The sequence below is a fragment of the Augochlora pura genome, chromosome 7, assembly GCF_028453695.1.
Source record: "Augochlora pura isolate Apur16 chromosome 7, APUR_v2.2.1, whole genome shotgun sequence".
NCBI lineage: Eukaryota > Metazoa > Arthropoda > Insecta > Hymenoptera > Halictidae > Augochlora > Augochlora pura.
The window spans coordinates 25,535,572-25,562,983 of record NC_135778.1 but is presented as its reverse complement, the minus strand read 5'-3'; the positions used below and the strand labels follow the sequence as shown (position 1 = coordinate 25,562,983).

General features: G+C 40.7%; 1 protein-coding gene across 2 annotated transcripts in view; it reads left to right on the top strand.

Moving 5' to 3' along the window:
* The window catches only part of Stacl (SH3 and cysteine-rich domain-containing protein), a 120,727-nt gene that overhangs the window by 25,807 nt on the left and 67,508 nt on the right, over positions 1–27,412 (top strand). For both annotated transcript variants that reach the window (XM_078184969.1, XM_078184968.1), the window contains exon 2: positions 7,516–8,355. In XM_078184969.1, the coding sequence (XP_078041095.1) occupies positions 7,956–8,355 (400 nt within the window). In that variant the 5' untranslated portion in view covers positions 7,516–7,955. The remainder of the gene's footprint in view (positions 1–7,515; positions 8,356–27,412) is intronic.

The window sequence follows — 27,412 nt, the reverse complement described above, 5'->3', positions numbered from 1 at the left end:
ATGGCCGAGCAAATATAGCGATTCAATTAATATTTCTTTCGTTTCACTTTGTAGATTTTTCCTTTCTTTGCGTAACACAACGGTTTTGAAATCGTCGAAAACTCGTTACCCGATCTCCGAAAAAAAGCTTCAGTTAATTCGGTTTCCCGATTAAGTTCTAAGCCGACGAATAACGAGGAAGGCACACGGTTTCTATTTGTTTTCCATCGAACGGAAAATCGGTTCATCGCGGAACCTGTGAACGTTTTTATTTATTTGATTTATCCCGCGACAGTAGAGATCGGTCAACCTTTACAATACGCGGCGTCGGCTTTCCAATAAAACGGGATGTCTATTAAGCAACGCTAAATACATGAAATAATTGAAGTATATTAATAATAATTACAGAGACGAGGAACGTCGTAATTGCGCGACGATCTACAATACAATCTAATTACAGTTGGCGCGATTACTTTGCTGAATTCTCTTTCGAGGAAAGAAAATTCCGTAGGCGAGAGGGGAACGTAAGACGTCGTACAAGTTCCTTTGAAGTACCCGGATTGCAATGGCACAATTAAAAACGTGCTCGGGGAAACAATAGAACAGTACTCAAGAGAATTTTCCGCAGTGCTACGAACAATTTTTCTATCGCGCGAAGTGGATAACGAGATGAAGATCTGTGCCGAAGTTGGCACAAAATTAAGTGTGTAGTACACCGCGCGCGCGATGGTGGCGGTTGATTATAAATTTCGAGTTGCGTTATCAGTTCACGAAGCAGCCGTGCTTCATTATCGAGCCTTTCCCGGCTCTCTATCTCCGTTCGTCCGGGTTTGGAACCGGCGCCATGTTAAAATTATGCGACGACACGTGGCCGCGGTTCGATGAACGTGCTTGACACCACTGCCTGGAATGAAATCAGAATATAATAAAAAATGAGGACACAACGCACAACAATTACCAGTAGTTAAGTTCGGAATACAGGATTCGGGATGGAATTCGATGAGAAATTCTATCGATAATTTATTTCTGCTTTCGTGGTCGAAACATCTCGGAGAACTCGTTCCACCGAAACGAATTGAAGGTTTAACAGGCTGTGAACAAGAAGAAAAACATTTCCTGATGAAAAGATCGCGATATGATTTAAATAATTAATTAGCGCCGCCGAGGTTGGATGATAAAATCAAGCGGCACTGTTCCGGTCACTCACCCCTAGAGTGCCTTCGTTCATTAGCATCTCGTCTCCCTTTCATAGTCGGTAACCTAAATCGTTAGCCGTTGATGCAGCACGCCGACGACAAGAGACAAAAATGAAGACGAAAGAGAGAGAGAGAGAGAGAGAGAGAGAATCGAAGAGAACGAAAACATGGAAGAGAAAAAATCGCCATTTTAAAACGGCGTATAAAAAGGTTTGAAAATCTCGTTACCGTCTCGAGAATTTTTTTAACCTGTTTTTTCTTCTCGCCATTTCTATTCTTTCCAATGAATTTACCGCATTTGCTGAATTTTACTTACCTTATCAGTTCCAAAGCAGAGCCTCCACTGTTTTCAGAGATTGCGTTACAATATCGCGGGAAAGAAGCTGCGGTACAGTTTCGGCGAATAATTGAAGTACCCGGTCAATTATCCAGCAGTTGGATGCACACGAAAGCATCAAGGGCTCCTCCATAGTGTCCTCGAGAGACTGTTTTTTCCCCGACGCGTTTGTTACGACCGTTTCCGTTGCAACAAAACTTTTTCGGTGATCGTTACTTGAGCTGAGTGGCGAATCCACCGTTTTCCCGCTCGGCAGTTTTTTCTTTATCGAACGGTTCGTTATCTGTCATGTTTCCTATATTAATTGTTCTCCGGGAACTACGTTTTCTTCGTCGCAATTAGACTGCAAAGTTGTTTTTGCGCTTATGCTATCTCCGAGTCGTAGAAAACGAAGTACATACACAGACGTGCAAGTTGTCAAGAAAATTGTAACGAGCGTGTGGAGACGCGAATAGAAGAGTACCTTGAGACATGTGCAGGCTGTATAGATTTATCTTGGATCACTCTAGATAAAATATCCAATCTAGTTACCTGCGGATCTGTAAAAGTCTGAACTAAATGCCCGGAGACATATGGAGCCGGGTAAGATATCTACGTTAATGTATGATTACAACTATGCAATTCAGATGTAAATGGGTGACAAAAGTAGTTGAGGATCCTGCGGGTCTCAAGACGCCTCTAATTCAAGCACCAACAAATTTCAGCACGCTTCAGTTGGATAAGTGTATAGACACATTTGCAGACCCGAGTAAGGCATTTGTATGACCAACGGTACTTGCGCGGTTGTGTACATTGGAGCCATGCATTTGGAACCGTGCACAAGCCTAGTGCAGGCATCAGTAACTCTGTATACATCAAAGTAGTAGTTGAGCATTTGTGCAGCTTTGAACCAGGTGTTTGGGGAATCAGGATCAAAAGCTAGAGCAACGTTGCCTCCGTTTGACCCATTCAATAAAGTGCTCATTCAATATTTGCAGCTATACAGGCGCATTGCTGTGTGCTGTCAACTCCCGTGCTCATATTACCGAACAGTTGCAACGGCCTCTAATACCCGCTAGAGATTCGCAACGCTGGCAGCCTGCTAGGTCGGCTGAATAAAATTCATGTTTATTAATGGCGTCGCACGAACTTAATCCGTTAGCGCGGGGCAGGGATTCATAAATAAAATTGATAACCGACAGACATTTCGAACGAGATAGCTTCTAATCGAATAATACCGGCGATCCCCGATGATCGCTGATGGGGAACCGTGTTCGCGGGTATGATCTACCTGCGGTATGAACAATTTACATAAACAAGAGGTCGAAGAATCGAGTAAAATTATGGAGAATCCTGTATTACAATAATAGAGAATTGCCGGGAAAGTGAGCGAAGCACACTTCGATGCAAAGTGTGTCATATTTATTCAACGAATCCTTAGACTCCGACCGCTTGTTTATCGAATCCGATGCATAAACAACGGCGCCTTTAAGAAATAATACGTTCCTCTGGTACGTCATATGTATCGTCTCAAGAAACGTCAACGTTCTAGCGGAATCAATATTCGTGTCTTTCTTTTTGAAACGATTAAAACGTTTTTAGGTTCGAAATATTTTCTATTGGAAGTTATACTTTAGTATAAGCTTTCAACATATATTTTCCTATGTTAAATTAGAAAATATGCTTTAGTAGGTGTAGGTTAGAAAATATGCTTTAATGGTTCCAAATTGAAAAAGATACTTTCATAGTTACTGATTAGAAAATATATATTAATCATTACAGGCCGGGAAATATACTTTAATAGTTACAGGTGAGACAGTATACTTGAATAGTTATAGATTAGAAAATTTGTATAGTCACTGTCAGAAACTATAATTTAGAGAATATATTTTATTCATTACAAGACGGAAAATATACTTTAATAGTTACAGATTAGAAAATATAGTTCAGCAGATGCAGGTTATAAAATATGATTCATTTACTAAAGTTTAGTAGCCTGCATGTTACAAAATTTCATTCGACCGTTCCGAAATGACCGAAAGAAATCTTTTTCCGCGATCGAGGACCAAAAACGGAATTTCTTCGAGCGACGATGAAAGCGGAAGTCTTCGACGGGACGCGCAATTGTGCGATATTGCTTATCGCAGTTTGCACGGTTCTTTATATGACGGAATAATCGTCGCCGGTGCTTTTCTACGGTAGCGTTTCGTTCAATTACTTGAAAAGGTTCCCTCTGCCAGAGTTATCAGCGCGAGACGCGAATTTAATATCGCGGGACCCTTTTTCCCGCGCTTTTTCTCCCTTTCGCGCCATAATAATTGCATCATTTGTCCGTTCTGCCGGGGTAGATAAGCTTTTAAGGGAAATTAACAGAGCTTTTCCGCTGGCGTGCGAGCGTTGTTAATCTTCCGAGATCAGAGACCGGCTGCAGCGAAAGAGGAATTTATAATTTTGTAATCGAATAGAGCCATTTTCTATAACGCGCGAACTGATTTTTTATCTTTTGGTCCGCCGCCTTGGTCGCCCTTTTGGTCACGGTGAACGTTTGGTCTATCAGCGACCGTGATCTCTATTGATTTACTATATGTTTTAGATGGAATATAATTTTACGAGTAACGTACGCACTTTTAAAATGCGTTATATGTGTTACGAACCGATTGACTCTAAGATTCAATATAAAAATACTAAAGTATATTTTACAAGAACTGAGTCTATTACAAATGTTGAAGTGTTTGAGTGTAACGCGGTACCTAAGTCCGGTATTCTCGGTTTTAACGCACTGAGAAATGCGGGGTTCGTACAGTCTGACAGTTTTGACAAGAACTACACGTAGTCTATACCCTGCCGACTTTGGTTGCGTACTGCCCGGTGAGAGAAGAAAACGTGCCCCTTTTATACCTCGAAATTCGGTGGAATATGGGGGTCAGGAATGCGTTTACGTGGTTTTTTCTATCCCTATGTGATTTCGTGGAAGTCTGATGCGTGAGAAGCCGCGATGCTCGGGGCCTTCTGTTTATGAAAACGTGCTGGCCGCCGCCTAATCAGTCGCTGTAAGGGAGATAAGAATTTTCGAGGGATAGAAAGTTTGAAAAATACACGGTATGAACGGGTCCGTACATAACATATGTATGCGAGATTGTTTAAATATTACTTGGCGAGTGTGACAGAACGTTTAGAGAGAATATAGCTTGAAATGAGAGAACTAAAATAGCCACCGTTTTTTATCAGACATTTATTTCGACTTTTTCTTACTTATTCTTTTTGTCCTTTTCTGTTATTTATTATTAATCATAGTTGATGTGGATGAATTATTGATTGTGATAATTGCAATGTACGTCAAGCGAGTGTTGAGAAATGTTAATATCTATTAGCTAAGAATAGTTACAGTTTATTGTTTTTTGAATTACGTTATTGTAGATTCAACAAATGGGTGTTTCCAAAAAATTATTATCTCGCTTTATTAAAATTCGTTTCGGTACTGTCTATTTATCTATTTTTTATTTCACAATGTTCTGCATTGGAGGCATGCAGACATTGATTTGAGGTTAGATATGTCAGATTGATCGAAGGCGCATCAGGGGGATCGATGTTTCACGCATCTAGGCAGATGAGATTCGCGTTTGATACGTCCGTAAGAAGAAGGATTGAGCGTTATCTTGATTGATTGATTGATTGATCGATCGATTTCCACGTACAGTCACTCGGCTCTTCGCACGTCTAATGGTCCACGTCTTTCCCCTGAGATTGTCCGAGTGGTCGGAACCTGCTCCATTCGCCGGTAATTGATGGGCAGGTTGTATTAATATTTGTTGGCCGGCACGTACCGCGCCAATCTCGAAAGAATAATGATCACTGCTAATAGAGAGACGCGTGTTACGGGATTAGAAACTTTGACAAATAAAACGATGGGGGAACAATGAAGTTTGAAGACTCGACGAATTTTATGATTTCTAGGAATTTACGAGATGAACGTTTCCAACTTAGAGCATGTACACCTGGAGGTAAATCTAATATCTAGTAGTACCTGTCTCTTTTTATTAGAAACGGATCGGCTAATGTTTACCCCCTCACATTTTCCGCAGTGCATATTAAATAATAACAAATAAACGAAATTATATATAAGAAAAAATTGGACAGAAAAATTGTATACAATTACAGTAATTATTTTCCTGAATAATGTACTCATATTTTTATTGAAGTATAATGATCACGATCAATAATAGAAATCTTTATTAGTAAAACAAAACAAGTGACGTTATTACTATTGTGTATACTTCATTTAAAAAGTCTTTTCCATATTACATTAAAATTGCTAATAATAAATAAATGACATTTTACAAGAAGAATATTAAGATAGGGTTTTGAGACTTCTTCGTTCGAATCTGGGTTAAAGTGAAACAGGTACTGCAGGATCAGAGTTTATCACTTTTTTAAAATTGTTTATATGTTCGCTGGCAGCAGATGCTGTCTCCAGGCATATGTATATACGCTAAGCTTCGAGCAGACGGACTTATAATTTCGAGAATCGAGGCCAAAGGTGTTGGGAACAGAGGAACGCGCGGAGTATGGGCTTGAGAACGCGGGAACGGTCGGAATCCAAGAAACACGGGGAATACCCGATAATCAATAGAATCCAGATAATTTTAATTTCCCCCGACATCCAATTTAAACTAAATACTGGACGCTTAAAATAGACGACGGCCGCGGCGGAAATTTGTTTAGTGTTCTCCGGCGAAAGAGAGTCGCTCGGGGAGTAAGGGTGCTCGAAACGGGCTTCAGCCAGCGTGCACCGGCATTGAACGGCATTCAAATTAGATTTAAATCACCGGTGAGATTTGCATGGACGTCGAGATTCTTGAACCACAGGAATAAGAGGACGTTTTCGTCTTTATTCGGACGTTTGAATAAGTTGTTCACCCCTGCAAACAGCAGCGCTCCGCACGGCGGCACGAGTCCGGATTAAAACGGAGCCTATGAATAATTCACGAGCAGGACTATTGTTTAATAAAAATCGTGGAACAGTCATTCAATCGAAAATTATCAATGGAGAAATACAAACGAAGATCGGCCTAGCTCGCAGAGTAATAATAAGAGAATTGTAGTACTGTCTGCAGGGTCGTTTGAAGCACTTAACCCGCGCAGATAATTGAAATCCATTTTTTACCTTAACTTTAAGGTATTGAAAGACTATTGAAAATGTTCTATACTGCTACTTTTATGAAATAATTTACTTAATGTCACTTAACAACTGTAATGATGGTTTTTAACTTTCAAGTTTGAATTAACATTAGTACCAGTAACTGATTCTCTTTTATTCGAAAACTAAGTTCGTTTCGTATTTCATAAAATATGTAGCATTATAACACTTGTCAGCAGATAGAGAATGTCAGTTTTAAGTTTTAACCCTTAGCACTCGGCGCTATCATGGATGTTACCTACCAGCGCTTATAAACAATAATATTATTATATATTGTAGTATACGATATATATGTATATATGTATATGCATGTATAATATTGTTATAATAATATTCGATTTATATGAATTTGTAGACATCGAGAAATAGTTGCAAATCGCTAATAAACTTTAATGTTTAGTCATATACTAGAATTACGCTGTTTCCTGAGAGGGGACAGCCGAGTGCAAAGGGTTAAGAAACTTATCTAAAAATTCATTTACTGAAAATCCGCAATAAATCGATGATTCGTTCATAAATATCTTACTCTTGTACTAAAATATATACATAACAATGTATGTGCCATACTGATATTGCGTCAAATTTAATAAAAGAAACCCATTTCGTTTAACGTCTTTATCCTAAACAAACCTGAAGTTATTAACGCGAGCTCAAAAATCAATATATAAAGTACTTCCGGTCATCCATCTTGTTGCGATCGCTTTCCTATCCTTTATCTATCCTTCCAAGTAAACTCCAGCCATTAGATTTTATCCAAAACAGCCCCCCCCCCCCCCCCCCCCCCCCCACCAAGGGGTCACTCTCTAACCACAATGGTTTCGTTACAGGTGACAGGTGCGAGATCCCCCTCGTCGGCCATGACAGGAGGCCATTAGTCAAGGTCAATGGCAAAGAGGGTTGCGAGCCGGTGGGGTCCCTGAAACGTCTTCGGCCCGAGTCGAAGAGGAGGCTGCCACCCTGGGAGGTTTCGAGGCGGGTGACGAAGTCGGGCAGCGGTCGAGAAGAATTAAAGACGAAAAGGTGGCTCCGTTGCCAAGAAGATGCGGGCGTTCGCGTGGCCTGGCAGCGTGACTCGCGTGACCCTCACAAGCGATGAATCGGCGGTCAGCGATGTTGGCTCACGCGGACCTGAGGAGAGCGGTAGCAGAAAGAGTAGCAGCAGCAGCAGCAGCGGCGGCAGCGGCAACGGTAGCGGCAGCAGCGAGCAGCACCGATTGGTCGGCGAGAACGAGGGCGCGGGGAATCCCAACGGCATCATCGGCTGGGCATGTACGTCATCTACCCGGCGGACGAGTTGCTGCGTTTCTATGAGAATCCCGACCGTGATCTCAGCTCGGTGTTGACTGTCGAGCGCCGGGCTAGCTGTCGGATCCAGTTGATCGCCGTCAGCGAGAGATCCGACCGAATCGAGGAGGATCGTAAGACGAAGAAGAAGAAGAGGAGGAACGGTGAACGAGCCGCGACACGCAGAAGAGCCGCCCGACGTGGCAGCGGCGCTCGGAATCGTGAGAACAAGGACACTCGTCCCCGGGACACCAGGACTATGCAAAACAGCCGGGGCGCAGGCGACGACGCCGCCGCCAATCCTTTGAAGGACCTCACGCAGCCCGGGCTCAACGAGCCCCTCAAGCAGCACAATGCCGCCACGCTCAAGCTCGTCCAAACTGGTGAGTCATCTTTCGATTTATTTCGTACTTCTAGATCGGACGATCCTTTCAGGTCAAACTGGCCATTCTGGGCTCGATGGAAGGTGGTCGTGCATGAAACGGCGATTCTTCATAATTCAAACTTCCCGCCTTTATAGTTCAGCTCATTCCCTGCAGATGGCGTTGTACGCGCGTAATTTGAAAAATATATCTCCAATACGTGAATCAGCGTGCATCGCGGACTTTAGATCATGTATGCATACCTAGAGACATGGCTTAAGCTAGTTAGACCATGTGCAAGACGTCCCATCTTAACACTTTACCGACCGGTCATTCGGCTGTAAACATTTAGGTCAATGTTAAATTGTCGTTTCTATTTTGATTTTATTTATTTCATTAATCGCAGGAGATATTTAATATTTAAAGAATTATATAATAATATCGTAGCTTGCGGTAGTACCATTTAATATATTTATCTTAATAATAGGTAATAAATTATTAGTTACCACGACAACCGATTCGCAAAGCTACCGATCGTAAGAAAGAGCCGATTTATAGGCTACCAGTCGATAAAGTGTTAATGTCCTAAGACATATATCATATATAATAATATGAAAAATATATAATAACATGAAAAACATGTTTATGTTACATGAAAAACATTATATAATAACATGAACAACATGAAAAACATGAAAAAATGTTTCAGTGAGAAGTTGTATGGTTTTGAAGGGGACATTTATTATCTTTTAATAATCACCTTATAATAATCTTGGGAAAAATTTACACAGGGCCTGGAATTTTTTAATTAAAGCTATAGTTTCTATTTCACATTGTTAGACCGGGTATCCAGTCGTTTCTAAATACTACTTAGATATAACTTCTGTGCATCTCCTATGTCTTCGTAGCACAATTTATTAGATTGATTAAATTATTAAAAATATTTTAATTAATTCAGGACACCGTCATTTCGTTTGATGAATATTTCGTAATAGATTAACAAGCTGCCAAGCCATTCGGGGAATCCCCTAACCTTTATTCAGCAAGTGGCGGCGCCACATGTCGGTGACATTTATCCCCATAGGTAAATAATCCCTCTTGCTGCTGGATTTGTATTAGCTTTGATAATTCAATACAGCGTACACTAATATTCATATAGATACTCTAATGTTGAAGTTATATCTATCGCGTATGAAAATTATCACGCGAGCAGATTCATCGCTTCAATTGAAGCACGAATACTAGAAACGTGGGCAGACATTTAGTGACGTTTCTAGAAAACAAACTTCGTGTAACTGAAATAGCTAGCTTATGAGGATTTCGCTGACTTACGTTACAGGGATCACTGGGTATAAGTGGAAGGTCAAAATGCTAATGGATGGAGAGACGAAAGAGGAGTATGGGTACAATGATATGTTGCATGCGCGAGAGAATAAAACATAGAATTGCATTCGAGGAGAGTGAAAATTATCTTGTAGATTGTCTGAAATGGTATTTAGGGATTTAATAGTCTTTGTCTGCCAGCAACGCGTAATATATGAATACAGAATTTGTCGCTTCCGTCTTATTGTTTTTCTCGAACATCAGTATTAAGATCAACGGAAATGTTTCGTCTCGATTAATACATACGTGTTCATTTCATTATACGTAGAATAATACTGTAGATTGACTTTTGTTTATACGGCTTAGCGGCATTGTGCAAATGGTGTCTCCGCCTATATCTCGAAGCACTTTTCAAAAGTGTCTTACCGTTTACGTAGGGGTGGCTTCTGATTTGAATACATTTCCATAACACAAATAGTGTAAGCTTTTCCCTTGTCTTTGCCACTGTAATGTATGAAACCCGACTAATGCCCCCTCCTGTGAGCCTATACGGTATAAACTGCGTGCAAACACAATAGGCAATTCAAGAGGGGCTTATTGTAGTTGGCCGACAACAGATGGGCTCTGTTAGAAAAGCTCCGACCTTCCCTTCCCGTAACCCCCCCCCCCCCCCCCAATTCCGGACCGATTAAAATCGATACCCTCTGCTAAATGAAACCGTCAGATTATAAATATAAATATTCAAAATTACGCGAGCGGATAACTCTTGGAAAGTCGCGCGAACAATGTCGCGTTAGCCCCCGATTCTAAATGTTGCCCGAATTATTTACTAATTTTCATCCTCGCCGTACCTCGTCCGGGTATTTTCGGGTTTAGAGTTAACTTGATTACTAATAATAATAGTAATAATAATATTGACAGCGATAGCAATCAAATTTTAATACAAAATATTTGTATAAATAAGGATCCAGTCATTTGGTTTCGCGTCAGCGCTTCACCTCCCATACTGTGAGGGTTAATAGCGCCAAATTATGGCAATGCGAAAATTGTTCTACATGCATTTCCAGTTCTCGTTACACAAACACTGTCGAACCTGATTACCCGCGGTAAAAGGCCCCCGGTAGACGCCTTCCGTGATTAAGGGCTGTTTTCCCCCTTATTTAGTAGCTGGTAACGGTGTACGTTTAGGACACCCTGTTGTTTATTATTTCATCGGCGGAATAGGGTGTACACGATCTATTCTGTAACGCGCGTCTCGCTTCCGTGCCGGGGGCTTGTAACTCATCATCACGATCGTCCTCGAGCGAACCACTTAAAAGCTTCGCCTGACTAAACGCGCGCTATCATTCGGGGGTGAATCTCTTTATCCCTTCAGGATAATTCCAGTTTAATTTTTCCGTATTACGATCTGCACGAACCTGCTATCAATTTCTCTCGAGAACACAAGCAATTGTTCCCGTCTTTTCATGCTCCGCATTTGAAGGCGAATCCTTTTCTAAATATAATAATTACTAAGTTAGTTTGGGATCCAAAATTTTGCTGTTTATTTTCTTAGAATTACTTTAACTTGTTTTACGGCGGTAATTAAGTCCTGTGAAATAATTTGGAAATATGTTCAAATCTATGGCATGGCTTATGTTTAAATACTCTCATATTCCCATTGGCACATACATTGGTGCAAGTAATTATAGAATGACATTAACTTTTACGTTATCAGTGATATTCAAAGAGAAACTTATCAAAACACAATATTTGTATATTTCTATATTAAAAATAATATGAAAGAGAAATATACAAATATATCTTTTCGTCTTGGTCTTTGTTTAAATATCAGTGATAATGTAAAAATTGCTTTGAGTTTATAATTATTTACAGTACTGTAAGTAACCTCCTTTAGCTGAACCCATTTAGCCCATATATTTAAAATAAAAAATAAAATATTACACTTGTATATTAGAAGCAATTGAAAATAGAAATATACAAATAAATCTAGTCAAGTTCTCGTTGAGATATTAGTAACAACGAAGAAGTTACTTCGAGTCTATAATTGTGCACATCACTGTCGTATATTTTCAGAAGGAAAAACAGTAAATCTGCGTTTTGGCACTTAAGTAGTTTTGTACGAACGCTCCTCAATTATCTGTCGTATTAAAGCCGTCGCGTTTCGTGCCAAAAGAAGAACATTTGGGAAAGCATTACTTTTCCGCTTCCATCTCAAGAAGTCTGCTGCTGAAAGTCATCATCCACTAGCCGAGGCTTACGAGTTCGAAACACTTGGATGGGACACGTCTTGTCCCGCCCGGCGTATTTGCCAGACATATTGCTCCTTCATAATATCATTTGTTTCGGTCGGCGCAGCCACGGTTTTTTTTTCGGAGCAGCACTTCGGTTCTTACGAGGACGTCCAAAAATGGGTCGATGTCTGGATCGCCTTGAAGGGAACCCGAAAACTTTTCCGCCGTGGAACACATTTATCGCCCGTAAACTGGGGAAGAGTTGCAGCCTCTGAAGGACAATATTTTGAATAAAACATGCGGCGCCGTTCTTTCGGAACGAGTACAGTAAATTCCCCCGGCTTGCCCCTGTTAGAGATCTGCTAGCATTGTGCCTTTGCCATTCCTACGGCTATATGCGTTATTCTAGCGCCTATGGTAAGGTTCGGCGTAGTCGGTCAAGCGTACGATGCGGCACGCGACGCGGCTCCTTCGCCTGAGAACTCTCTGAATGACAACTCGTGATACGGTAACATAACTTTCTTAATTTTAACATTTTACAGTTGAAGTTCTTTTAACATATTGCTGATGGTTTTCTGATTAAAATAAGACCAAACATAATATTATTTAGACAGATATTTCTGATTATATGACATATAATTAATAATTACAATGTCAACATTTTACTAATGAAGTAAATGTTGATTTATCTGTAGATTCATAACATTGCCAACTAATTGAAACAGAAAAATGTATAACTACGAGTAACTTAAATTCTTCCTGGCGGGTTAAAATATAACCCATCACGCATAAATAACTAAGCAAAAGGTGGAAGGATTTTTAACGTGACTCCTCCTCCACCTCCATCTCCCAAGAGTAAATTGGAAAAATCTCGCCGATATGTTACCAAGATTTTCTTGTGTAAAAAGTTAAAAATGGAAAAGTGAAGGCATTTATTTTAGCACTGTTGTACATTTGTATATTAATGCACACCGATATGCTGGCCGCTGGCGTTTGAGTTCGCTGACTGCCCTGATTCCCCCCCCCCCCCGCCTCTCTCTCCCTCTCTCTCTTTCCTTCTCTCTTCCTCTCTCTCCCCCCTCTCTCTCTCTCTCATGCTAAATATTGGTGTCGGAACTTTTCGAATTGTTCATTTGTCGATTCCAAGCTGCGAGACAATTTCAGAGAATTTACTGTACGCGTTTTTCTATCAAAAAGCAGCGGGAATGATTTCAAGCGTTTAATATACATGCGCGTAGCATCCTCCACGATTAATAGAACAAGTTGGACGGAACTGCTATTAGGGCAGTTCCGTGGAACGCGTGCTTCGGTCGATGTTTTCAAACTTTCATGGGCGCCGCGCGCATAAATTCCCAACGAGGTGCACGACCCCTGAATTGCTCTCGCGGCGACAGTGTCTATGCCAGCGTGGACTCTGGGTTTACTATTTCACCGTGCCTTTCTTTGTCTCCCTCTCTCCCTCCCTCCCTCTCTCTCTCTCTCTCTCTCTCTCTCTCTCAACAAGCTCTCGTTTCTCTGCAAATTTATCGTTTACAACATCGCACGATTCGAAGCGCCGTACATTAAAATCTCGATAAAAAGGTCGGACGTTATGGCACCAGGTTTTCGGTGGCGGCGGGCATCGTTGCCAAAATGTCTTCCCTTCCGGTCGAGACGCTCGCGTTGTTTCCATTGGCGACGACTGCGTCTGGCCACCGGAATCGAGCGCCATTTTTCCGAGCGTTACTTTAATATCGCTGTTGATACATGCCGGAAAGTCGATCAATGTTTCAACGAAAATGTGGAACACCGTGTCCGCTAATACTTCGTTCCTTTTATAAACTGTTGTTTATAAAGTTATTCTATTCGGCGACGTTAGTAGACGTGAAAACGTAAATGTGTTGAATGAAAGGGTATAAATTCGATTGCTTTGAGTAAATTGAATTCTACCCGGAATTGGGCTTTTGTTTTAAATAATAAATGGTAAATTAGAAATTGAATTAATATTTCGTTTGCGGAGGATAATTCAATTTTCATTTCATCAAAAAATCATTTCAATCGTTACAGGAATACTTTATTCGTTACTTCTTATTTGTACATAAACTGTTATTTATTATTTGGATTTTGGGGATGGCAAATAATAGACAATGTTTCTTTTTATCTCGTCGGTTGTGTAATATTATGTAATGGATATTTCGTACATTAATTTTAATAAGATTGAAATGATTAAAATTATCCAAATTTGGAATGTTATTTTTGATTCGCATTTAGATGAAACATGTAATTTTTGTTTTTCTTTTTCATTTTTCGTGTAATAAATATTAATTTCCATTCGTTATTGAAAAACTCAGGAACTCAATCGCTTTGCAATTACAGCTATTCAAAATCACTATTCATAAATAAGAAATACATTTTATTCTTACAAATAATTTATTTGAATCTACACAAATTACAAGTAATCATATTTTTATCTTTACTTGTTCCTAATTGCGACGCATTTCGTTTACACGTGGCCTAAATTCACAGTATAAACCTAATGATCAATTCCTCAGGTGAAGCGACAGTCGGTTCGTTTTAACCCTCCGATGACCGACAAGGTCCCTGGGGACCTATGACGTTTTCAACGATGCGGCATTTTAATACGGTTCGTCCGAACAGCCGCAGCTTTCATGACTTTTATAAATGGGATGTCTGGAAGCGATTACAATCGTCATCGATACGATTCCGTGAAATTTTTCATCATTACCGTCGGGTTGAAGTCATTTATGGCGTCGATGCCCGACAAGGTCCGCAGGGACCTTGTGGGTAATTCCATGTAATTTGTTCTTGTCTTTTAGTCGTGGAGGTATTTTCGTGTAATTTGTTCGTGTTTTATGGTTTGGACGATTGTCGAGGAAGTGGTGCACTTCGAAAAAATAAGTGATTGTAAACGAATACACACGTGCACGATCGGCACAGCGCGGCGGTGATGCGCTCATTTGCCTCTGTATAAAGCAGCAATGAGTAAAAATCGTTTTCACGCCATCAACAGAACTATTCGATTTGATAATAGTAATACCCGCGCAGCATGGCTACGTGAAAGTAAGACGGCTGCTATAGATGACATATGGACAATGATGATGGCTAATTTGGAAAAAGCGTATATACCACATGAATCGATGACTGTTGACGAACAATTGTTCCTGCAAAATATGGTATAAAAGTGTGGTGGCCCTGCGATTCCGAATCATATTACCCATTGAAGGGTATGATTTATGGCGGAAAGCAGCCTGGTGAAGAGCGTGAAGTAAATCAAGGACAACGAGTTGTCTTGAATTTGGTGCAGCGGTATGAGAAAAGCGGACGTACCATTTATGCTGATAATTTTTTTTCAACCTTGGAATTGGCATTGTATTTGAAGTCAAAAGAGTTGGCTTATGTTGGCACCGTAGGCAGCAACAAAAAATGCGTGCCACCTGCTTTTGTAAAACACAGATCACGAGAAATATACAGCACACTGTTCGGATTCTATCAAGGAGATGTTTCACTGTGCTCCTACGTTCCAAAAAAGAACAAGGCTGTTTTGTTGTTGTCAACTCAGCATTATACAACCAGAGTTCGGGATATCAACCCGAAAAAAAAATCAGAAGCTATTCTCGACTACAATGCCAGTAAATGCGGTGTTGACACAATGGACCAAATGTTGGGTACATATTCGTGTAAACGTGCAACAAAACGATGGCCACTAGCCATGTTTTACAACATCGTTGACATTGCTGCACTCGCATCATTCATTATCCATGATGAATTGATCACCACTTCGCAGTCAGACAAACGACTGTATCTTTTTCTTTATTATCGGAACAGGTACCACCACCGAATACAGATACCGCACCACCATTGGCACTACGTCGTAATCGACCATCTTGTCGTTTGTGTCGTCGAGTCGCATAAGCAACGCAAGACTGCTTATATCTGCTTTCTTTGCCGAAATCCTGTATGTGTTGAGCATTCCACTGTTTTAAAAAAATACAATACTTGCAGCGCTACAGACGCAGTAGCCACCGAAGCAACACCAATAAATTAAATATAATATTGTTATTATCTTATTCTCATCTGCCCAAATATATATTCATACACATTTTGCAACATAGGAACAAACATAGGAACACAAAAGATTGAAATAGCACTATTACGGTTAACAATAAAAACTATTATATGTATCTCACGCCATATTAATAGAGAAGGTCCCTGGGGACCTTGTCGGGCTTTGACCGTTGAAAAAGTTGTCGGTCATCGGAGGGTTAAATACTAGTTATGTAATTATCAGCCGAGAAATTATGATCCGAGTTCAGGAACAAAGTGTCGGAAATTAGGAACCATAATTTCGAAGTAATCGCGTGGTCGACAGGCTACGACTAACGAGAAGGAAAGAGAAAGAGAGGGAAGGGAGAGAGAGGGAGAGAAAGAGAGAGAGAGAGAGAGAGAGAGAGAGAGAGAGAGAGAGAGAGAGAGAGAGAAGAGCAATAATTACTCGCGATAAAAAAAACGGGGTTTCACGGTGTGTCCCGGTGACACAAATACGTGTCACGCGACCGACACTCCATTTTCCTCGAACGTTTCACGTTATTGCATTTTATTTTGCCTTGTGACCAACGATTCGTGCTTTTCTCCTACCGCTCTTTTTGTCTTCCTCCCTATGCTCGTCGATTGAGCTATCATTTTTCCACTCCTGTCTTCGCGAGTGACGGCGGACGTCAGTCGATCGCGTTCGAACGAAACAATTTTCGCGAAACGTTCCCGAACACCGGGACCACTCCTGACAATAACGAAACAGGGGGGAAGTCCTCGCGGCGCGGAAATGAAAATGTTTTTTGGCCCGCGGAAGATTCCAACTGGCCAATCTGCTAAATTAATTGTACATCTCGCGTTGGTTCGTGGAAGTTTTAATTGTCCTCGACTCACCGATTCGTTTTTACGTTTGTAAGTATCGCAGTCTCGTGAAACACTCGGCTACAGATTATTCAAAATATTTGAATCGTTTGCATTCGAGATTATTTCAACCCCAAATTGAAGGCATTTGCTTCTCTCTACATCATTCCCATTTGGTATGATTGTTTTTATTATGAATATATTATTATGAATATTATTATTGTGAATATTACTATTATTATGAATATTATTATTATAAATATTACTATTATTATAAATATTATGATACATAGGAAATTGAACGTGAAAACTGTTTTGAAAATAGTATAACAATTTTCAGCGACGTCTCAGAATCGTCACTTGAGTGCAGATGATTAAATTTAACCCAAGGATCCCATAGAATCGTTTATAATTTTACGTATCACTTTCGTTCAACATATTGTTTAAGGTACTGCTTTTAGTCACACGTTAGTTGCACCACATTCCTCAATGAGACAGCTAAAAATTTAAATTAATTTCCAGCAACTATATCACAATCATTTGAACAAATTTAGTTTTGATATTCTTGATTTTCGGAAGACAAATTAGATATAAAAATGCTATTTAATATTAATTACTTAACCAAGAATGAGGCTCTCAGCAACAGACAACAAACTTTTTCGATCAAATTGTAGATTTGCTATTCTTGATTTTCGTAGAACTAAGTTGAGCAGTGCATTTATTTAAGGTTATTTTATCTAGTTTGAGAATCTCAACAGCAGACGCCAAAATCGTTTGACCAAATAGTACATTTGATATTCTTGATGTTCGTAGGACGAATAATATACCTAACAATACCTACATTAAATGTTGGTTACTTAACCTAACCTGAAAGTCTCAACAGATACAGTAAAACAATCGCTAACACAATCTTTGCTCGACCACGTGGACGAAACAGATAAAGTTGGTCGATGCGCCTCGCGGCTGGAAAGGGTTGAACCGTCCTCCGGATAAAGCTGACAGAATGGATGTTGCAGCGGCGCCCCTGAAAATTTGCCAATTCATTATCTCGTTCCTGGTGGAAGATCGATCTCGGGAAAGGTTAATCAGTTCGACGTTTCGGGGAGCCAGCCCGGATAAAATCGGAGCCGACAGAGACCGATGACGGAAGGACTCCCGGCAACCCCTATTTCCCGACATAATTAATCTTCGTGGGGGTCCTGATTGGACTCAAAGGAAACTCCACCGCGAAAAAACACCTGGCTCGGGTCATCCTCACGAGATACGTCTTGTTTCTCCCCATAAAGAATTGCGTCCCCTTCATTTTTTATTCATTTATACCTTCATATCCAATATTTCTTCGTAACTGCTCCCTTTCCTTCTCCCATTGAATTTATCGCGCCGTTGCTTTTATATTTTTCACTCGCAGCAATTTTATATTAACAATTATCTCCTCGAATTATTAAAATCTTCGTAGAACAATTTTTTCTGCGACTCCTGAAAAACATTGCGATTTATTTATTAGACAGGAGATTTGTTGAAAGTTGGCAGTCTACTTCGCGTTAATTCTTTCTTACGGTAGTGACCGGGTCAGTTTCGACCCAGGCCGTGTTTTGATCGTTATTTAATCGCTCTGGGTTCAGACGGAACGGAAAAATTGATTTTCAATGGCCGTAGATGTTGGGTGGTGCGCGGGATCGTCGTCATAGCGGCCGGATGGGGTCGTTTCCCTTCCGTCATCATGAATAATGAATTCACTTCGGTGAAGCGTCCGACTTACACGTTGCTCGATCCTCTTTTTCGGTCGATCGTAGCCACCGATCGATCCCGTCTGGTACTTGTTGAATGAGTTCGCAAGGATTTAACGAGCACAAGGGAAAAAAAGTGAGGCCCGGCCAGCAGCTCGAAATGAACAGGGTAGCGGGGACGACTGCTTGAGGAAGTTTCAGTGGTAATTGGGATTTTTGAGAACCCTCGTGGCCGCCGCAGAGATCCCCAAGCTTCCCCGGTTTCTTTGAGTCTCGAGGTCGAGACAGAGACCCTCCGTAGCCAATTCTTTCGATCTGTATTATTCATTCGCTGATCACGGAGGCGTCCGAGAAAGTTTTGTTACAGGATAATTGGAATCTTCCCCCGATACTCGGTATAATCTGGAGAATTTCCTTAAATTTCGCGTCGTTCGCTTTGTTACTCCTGCAATTAAAACGTCGAAATCATCCGCTAATCGATGGGAGCATTAGATCGGTGTTCGATGAAAGAATCTATTTTTTAATTAGTTCAAACAATTCCTCCGTATTCCAAGGGAGAATACAATTTCCCTTTAAAATAGCTCTGCGACCTGAGAAATAATTTCTCTTTCACGATCGTCGCGCGAAACGAGATTATCTGCTAATTTTGATCAGCATTAATTCGTTTCTTGACCGGGGACAAAATCTGTTGAAATGTAATTCGTTATTTGAGCTAATTAAAATAGGATTCACTAGTTTATAAATTAAAGATAAATTAATAATATTTCTATTTTATATCTGTCGTTGCAAGACATACGTTTTATCTTAAAAATTTCGAGTCTGTTTTAACTTCAAAATTAAGATACAAGTATTATTTTGTTATTGCACGCGGGTGAAATTTAATTTATTTGTTCTCGTAAAATAGTTAATCTTTTTAGAACTCGTCAAACATAAGACAGTTTCATAATGTGGAAGTTACTTTAAAACATGATCTATCAAAATCACTAAAGGGGTAATATTACAATCGCCTGACTCGTAGATTGATATTTAGAAGACGGTCGGCAACAGGGAGCAATAGTCAGTGTCGCCGCATTAATAAATCATGCCAGGTTGCAGCAGTTGAAAACTGGGATCGGATACAATGAAACTTGGAATTATCTTCGATCTGGCGATGAAAAAGAATGTTATACATTCGGTTCTGTATAAAGAAAGTGGTCTACGGGCGATCATAAATCACACCGGCAACAGCAATTTACCATAGGGCGACATAAACTTTCTCTCCCCGGCGCTTTTCCTTAACATATTCGCCTCGCTGAGCCCTTCCGAAATGAGCCCGAAATTTTCCCGACCATTTATGGCGAGCTCCAGGAATATGCGAGCAGGATTTTTTTGCCGCGCCCTTTTTTTTCCTCATTGTGTGTGCAGAAGAGGGTCGAAAATCCTCTTTTGCCACCCGCCCGGTATTTTCCTATCCCCTTCGGGGAACACAGAGCTTCAATCGCAATTTTCAATGCAAACTTCGCCGTTCAACCGCATCTACTCCGCGTTTACGCTCATTGTACGTTTACTCCAGCCGTTTTCTGGATTAGCTGCCATTTTTATTCGCTCGCCGTTCATTTGTGCTTTATTCCCACGTTGGAATTATGCTCTTATCTTTGTTCTTATTACACCGCGTTATTATTCTTTTTCGATGGGAATAATGCTCGCTGTACCATTGTTCTGTAAAAATAATATTTATTCAACGTTCGTACAAAAAGTTTTGGGATACCGTTAATTGCGCGTTCGTATGAAGCGTATTTAACGCTACATTGACTACATTTATATAGTTTTTTGCTTTACGAGCGAAAATTTATTATAGGCTGAATAACGATAGTAATAATAGTTTACACATAAGCTTGACGCAACAATGATGATAATAATTTGAGGAAACTTGGATTCTTTTTCTTGTTGTATGCAAACGTCAAAATCAAAGTCGGTGTCGGAACACTTTTCTACCAAATTATTTATTTCTTCTAGTAATTCACGATCTCGTGAAATTTTCTTACAGCCTCTAAATAATTGGATTAAGTCGGGTTAATAAATTTTTCCAGATATCATTGTTATTACAAATTGTAGTTGCGAGAAATGCGAAACCATTTCGAAATCGAAAAATTGCTGTTTTCTTAAAAACAAAAATGTTCTATACATCCATAATTATTTATGTATACTGTAAAGCCATGGTAGACTGAAATATACCATACAGTCCTGAAAAATGGTCAGCATAGACTGAAAAATTAATTCGTTCAAGAAAATATTTATTAAATTTTTATTTATTAAATTATTATTAAATTATTACTCAATTATTAAATTTTTTATTCAAAGAACGTTTCCCGGGTCTACACCAAATTCCTAAATATTAATATTAAATATTGTACAGCTGTGATTTATAAATAAAACGGCTTTCTTATTGGCACGTTTACCCCAACAGTCTTCGCGCTCATAATCTCGGAATCGTTCCACCGAGTTCCGCGAGTCTCGGCGACAGATCGAAGTCCTCCTGTTCCGGAAGTTGCATCGCCGATTTCCAATAGAATGCCGAGACTCTCTCAGCGCCCGTATAACACTGGAGCTAGTGTCCTCTTGAGCGAGCGAGGAGCACGCGGACCGATTTACGCGCGGAGTCTCGAGCAGAGAACCAGTCGAATCCGTGGCTCGTGTGCTCCTTCACGAGGAAACGAATTCTCCTCGGAGCGTTTCGCAAGATTACATCGAAGACCTCGTTACCGTGGTATAAATAGAGCTTTCCGCCTGGCGTGGATTCAGTTTAACAGCCCCCGCGGTGCAGCGGGTACGCCGGGTCCAAACAATCTTCTGGCTGTCACGTGTGGTGACCTGGATGCTTATTCAGATCATTGGCGCCGGGTCGTTTCTTTCATTGCCCGCGACCCGCCCTCTCGCCCCTTTCTTTTCCGCTTTCGACGCGGCTGAATATTTAATTAGCGACGCGTTCGCCGCGAACATTCATTGGCCAGTTGTGTTTTCGATAATGAATGAAATAATGAAGATAATTTCTCGGCTGAGAAAATGCCGAGTGCGGAATGGCAACGGAACTGGAAATCGGTGACCCGGTTCCGGTCACGGGATGATAATGGGAACTTGCGATAGTGGAAATCATTCCGATACGAGAGTCAAGTTGTAATACATGCCTAATGTTAACCAGGGAAGTGTGTTCGATGACTATATCCGTCATGGAGATGCGGTAGAATTTTGTGCCATGGCGATTATATCCGTCGTGCGTAAAATTTTGTTACAATTTGATATTTAAATTGTAATTCTGACGAAAACTAAATTATATTCGTAAATTTTAATATGTTTAAAGTGTTTAGAGATCAAGACGAAATGGAACAAACAAAGGAATATTATAAATAATTTGAGTTGGATTCATAACTTTCACCGTTATCGCTTGATTATCGTGGCACACACTTGTGTGAGCGCTTTGCAAAGAGATCGCCACAGTTAACTGGTTAAACAATTTTTCAAAATCTATCTTTGTTTCTGAGATCTCTTGATTTGTTGTTCGAACGCAAGATTACATATAGATAACATATACAGGATGATGATGCGAGAACTTTACATTTAAATATCTGGAAAAGAACCGGGAGAAATTTTTGTATAAAAATTTGTTTTTTTTTTTTTTAAGTTCAGTAAGTTTTGTATTTAACATTTTTCCCGAAACATTTCGGGAAAATGTTTCTCGAAATATTCGGATTTAAAATTTTCAGATGGATATTCTGTATATGTTATTTCTATGTAATACGCGTTCACACTTTAAATCTATAAATATCTGAAAAACGAGGGCGCATTTTGTGAACGAAAGTGTGTCCGTTCACCACATGGAAAATTTTGCGCAGAGATCTCGGTGCACGCCCGGCTAGTTAACGTTTAATATTTAGAATGCGCTTCGTTAAGAACAGTCGCGGCGGCCACATGCCCGAAGCCATTTTGAAATATTAATGCTATAGTATAATATATTATGATAATGAGTTATTTTTCTTACGTTTATAATTCCATCGGGCTTAAATGAAACATTCTTTAGAATAGCGTACTGAAACGTGCAATTAAATCAAATTTTTTGAACTTCAATTTTCAAATTTTAACTCCACAACATTATATATTTAATGGACAGTGGATTTTTAAATAAAATAAAAATATTGTTCAGCAGTTGCAAGAAGCTAGAGTTAAATAAATATTCATCTTTTAATAATTTTAAATAATTACAAATAATGTGGCAGTGTTCTAAAACTCTTTCAATATTTTCTGTATTTTTCTTATAAATTTTCACAATAAATGCAAAATCCACGGTTTCACAACATTATATTTTTAGAATCATCCGATGGAAGTAGTATTTCGGTCATCGAAGTTCAAGTGATGGGAAGAGAATCCGTTTCCAGAAATTGACGTTCAAAAATTCGTTTCTCGCTAAAAATTAGCTTGCTCCAAACCGTCGCGCTAACCCAAAATTCTGGCAATGATCTCAAAGTCCTCAGATCACCGGGTCGCGCGTTAAGTCATTCACGACAGTCGTCGTTTCTCCATCGGCCTCGGTTATCGAGATTCCCAAGCGCAGCCGATTCAAAACGGAGCGTTCTAGAGCCATAAAATCCTCTTACCAAGTTCGTAAACTCTATCGATGGTTCGAATCTCAAAGTCCTGTTCTTCGGAATTTCTCAACGAAACTCAGTCGCGTAAGATTAGGTTAGCCTCAAGTATATCCGGCAGATAGACGATGGTAGCACCTGTCGCGTGGCATAATCTCGCCGTGGCGACAAATAGCATGAGCAACGGCCTGTAGAATCGAGTTAAACTCTCCTGGCGCGCACCTGGAAACTTTCGCAATGCAACTTTGTCGCGGCGGCCAAGGGAGGTTGCAACTTTGTCGGAACAGCAGCCGTGTGTCGTTGGGCGTCGCCGTAAGTTCTGGCACCTGCTCTGAAAAATCTCGAAAATGCGTCTACCGTTGTTCGGGCGAGCACTCGAAGAATTGCCGGCCTAATGCAGGAACTGTTACATTTTCTCGGGAGTTCACACCGGGTTGCTTATGAATAGAAGGCCAAATCGGCGAGAGCACCGGCTAGAAAAGTTAATGCTGGGAGATTTGCTGAGGGCGTTCTGCGCGTCAATGGGAAATAGAGATTGGTTTCCTGGCGAAGACGGAAATCGACTTGAAAATTGCCCTTCTTCGTGACTGAGCTTCAAGAATGCTCCTGATCTCTGTCTATTTCCAGAGGCGCGGTTGGCTGGCCTGGCCACCCTAGAATGGACGTATTAAGATCCGTATGGACGGCTCAGAAGTCAATCAGTGTAAAGTGTAAGTCCGTTCACCTTGAAATTGGATCAATGTGAAGATATTGCAAATTGGCTGTGAAAAGACGACGATGCCACTAATAACGCACACTGTTGTTCTAAGTTCTTATTAGCGGTAGTTTCTGTGACAGTTCATTTGTTGGTTTTCGTCTTAATAAGTCAGTTTTATTTATCCTTACAATATTACGTATCCTATTATTTTGATATTATTATTTTTGTTTTGTTTTTATTGCGTCAACGCTTTTAAAATGGTATTTCTTTTTTAAATGATTCGAACTTATCTGTAAATGTTAGAGAGACCAGTATACACTGTATAATGAAACACTTCTTTTTCACTATTATTTGGGATAAACGAATTGTAAAGAAACTGTCGTTTTGAAATGCATTTGGTACTTCTTCATTATTTATATTTACGCTAAAAATTTCATCGAAAACGCTTGATCTTGACATAATTAAAGATCCCGAAAATGACAATTTCTCATGAATTTCAATGAAAAACGGGTAATGTTTGCACGTCTCAGTGACTGTAGCTTTCAACATACATATTCCTAGAAGGAGCAAATTGCTTTTCGTAAATTCTCATTATAAGCTCAGATAAAAAAGTAAAAATGTGACACTATCTTTACGTTATTAAATTCCAAATAATAACAAAATATAAAAGAAAGTATTTTAATCATTGTACGGTGAACTAGTTCCTCGAACATTTACTGAATAGCTCAAGTCCTTTAGACCACTTTCAATAAAGTCATAACATTTCCAAAGTGTTGACTCAGTTTTCCTCCCGTATGTATACACACATAGTGTTTTATAAGTGCACCTACGTTATATTCTGACTGGCGACTATTTTTAATTTTCATTTAACCGTGCGTGAAGTTGAGAAAGCAGACGATTAAAGCAAATAGGTGTCGCGTTAATGAGAGCGGCGCATGCAAATAAAAATCCCTAGGGACATTAGGACTCTCGTTTCCATCCCGCGCACAAACAAACACTAACAGAGACGAGTAGAGAAATTGCCAACGCTCGGTTTTTTTTTCACATTCGCCGTGGCTCGACGAAACTCGTCAAAGAACGTATGGCGCGCATCGAGTTTTGAAAGGAAGTTGGGAACCTTCTCGTGGAAAACGAATGGTAACTGGAAAGCAAGCATTCCCTCGAATTTTCCTTCTCGGCTCGGCTTTAGTTCTACTAACTACTCGATGATCTACGAACCGGCAAACCCCGAGCAATCGCCCTTCCTGCCTCTGATACTAATTGAAATTCAAAGTAGAATAAGTTCTGTTTTTCCGTCTAATAATGAGCGATTTTAGTGACTTCAATATTTCTAAATATTTAAATATGCAATTAATCTAAACATCTGAACAAACTAAATATAGTATACTGTCACGTAATATGTATATAACCTTCTAAGCGATAGTAAAGTTATTTTCATTCTCGTTATCGTTTAAGAGATTGGTCTCTCCATCATTTAAAAAAATTCAAGTCGTTTTGTTCACTTTTGAAAAAGTTAGTTCGTTTTAAAAATGACCCCATATTTTCATTACCAATTGTACATGACACATACGGTAACGGTGTCAATCCTAGTTTCGAGATCTTTATGAAAATATTTGTCTTGCTTTGCTTAAAATATAAGCTTCATGACAACATATGTGCTACTAAAAACATGGAAAACGTTAACGAAAAATATTAAGAGAAATCTTGACCCATTTTTAAAAACTGCGAAAGAATTGCCTTCTATCACATGCGCACCATGGTTCGCCCACACGAAAACCTGCTGCGATCAGTACACGGTTCCCTTGTGAGCCCGGTGGCCTAGTATTTGCTTAGTTAATATTTTCCAATATTTACCACAGGAAAATGAATATATCCAAGAAATAGATAATTCGCTCTCACCTATTTCGAAGCACTGATATATTTTCGCGCAGACGACTCGTCGATCCCGACCGAGAGGTCGGTCTTTGAACCAACGAAAGTAACAAATGGCTCTAAAAGTGTTCGAATTGGAAGGCCGGCAAAGGTGAAACCGAATACCAAGGCCAAGCCCGCCTCTTCCTGAAACCTGGCACCGGCCCTCGGTTCATCGTCCGTGTGCCAAGGCCGGTCGAATCTAGCAAGTACACACATACAGAGAGAAAGAGAGCGAGCGAGAGAGAGAGAGAGCTATGGTTCGTCCTCTATCAAGGCTCTCCCCGTCGAGCGGGTCGTCGACACGGGCAGGTCTATGCCGGCCAGCATGCCTGGGAACGCAGGAAACGGTGCAGGTTATACTTAATAAAGGAGTCTGGTTGCCACGGTAACAGGGAGGTGAACGAGCGCCGGGTATTGATTCAGCCCACCTGAATTCAGGTCAACCCCTGACTGAACACCTTTCCCGAGTTACACGGGGTCTCCGCGTTTCCGTTGCGTTCCCCTACACCTCCGCCCGTTCAATTTTTCCCAGACCTTCGCCTCGCTGTCTGCGCGGCCACGCGACCGCCATGCATTATGGATATAGTTCATCTTGATAGGGGGATGGTGGCACCAGTCGCGTGGTCCCGGCATATCGGCCTCGGAGAACCTGTGCCGAGCCCGCGTCTGATACCGTTGGTTCGCGTGGGAGTAAGGCAAAGGGCAGGAATCAAGCGGAATAATGACTGAGGACTCTGTTTGGGGATCGAGCGCCGGCTATTGTTCGCCCGAGCCCCACGGCACACGGTTTTATACATTTAGGGGGTGGTCGGAGGGTTGCGTAGCCACCTGAGCCGACTACACAGGACCCTCTGTCTCTCTCTCTCTCTCTCTCTCTTTCTCTCTTTCTTTCGCGCGTCCTCCGTTCGACGAGAGTGCCGGACTGGCAGCTAGCCATTAGCTATTGTCGGGTATCCGGCAAATTGCAGAGTCATCTTTTTGGGGAATGCGATTAGAAGGATACGACTGACATGATTGTCCGAGAATCTTTTTTTGCTGGGGGTGAGACGGCGATTTGCCTTGCTTTTGCTAAATTGCTTCTCGCCGTGGAGGATCTAGTTCTGCGGGATTACAGTGATTTTCTTTTTGCAAAATTGATGAGGTGGCTGAATTCGTGAGTAGTCGTTCTATAGGGGTTGGGGGTGGGGGGTAGGGGGGATCCGTGAATATGGCATGACCGCCCAGGTGGAAAATGCAATTGTCAAAAGTGTCCGCTTTCTGGTAATTGATGCGAGGTCCTCGGCGTCTTCGTTGTTTGCCCTTGAGCGCGTCTCGGGCATTCTGCATATTGAAAGAGCCATTAGCGGGATTGGGCCTAGGGCTATTTTATTCAATGGGCTGCCCCGGGCATGGTCTAGGTCCTACGAAAGAGTCGAGTCTGCAAAATTCAGGATCAGCTGAATGGAAAAGGTCACCGGGTCGGTTGAAATGATTGAGCAGGTAACAAATTGAAGGATGTCAGAAAACAAAAAAACGTGACAAACGCGGAAGGTCAACGGGTGATGTTTTAACAATGTGATCCTGTTCGGGTAGCAAATTATGGGGCCCGTGAAAATAAAATGAGTCGGAAGCGAAAGGTCACCGGGTCGCTCGAGCAGCGAGCCTCGCTGAGTCGAGTACAATGCAGGACGTACAATT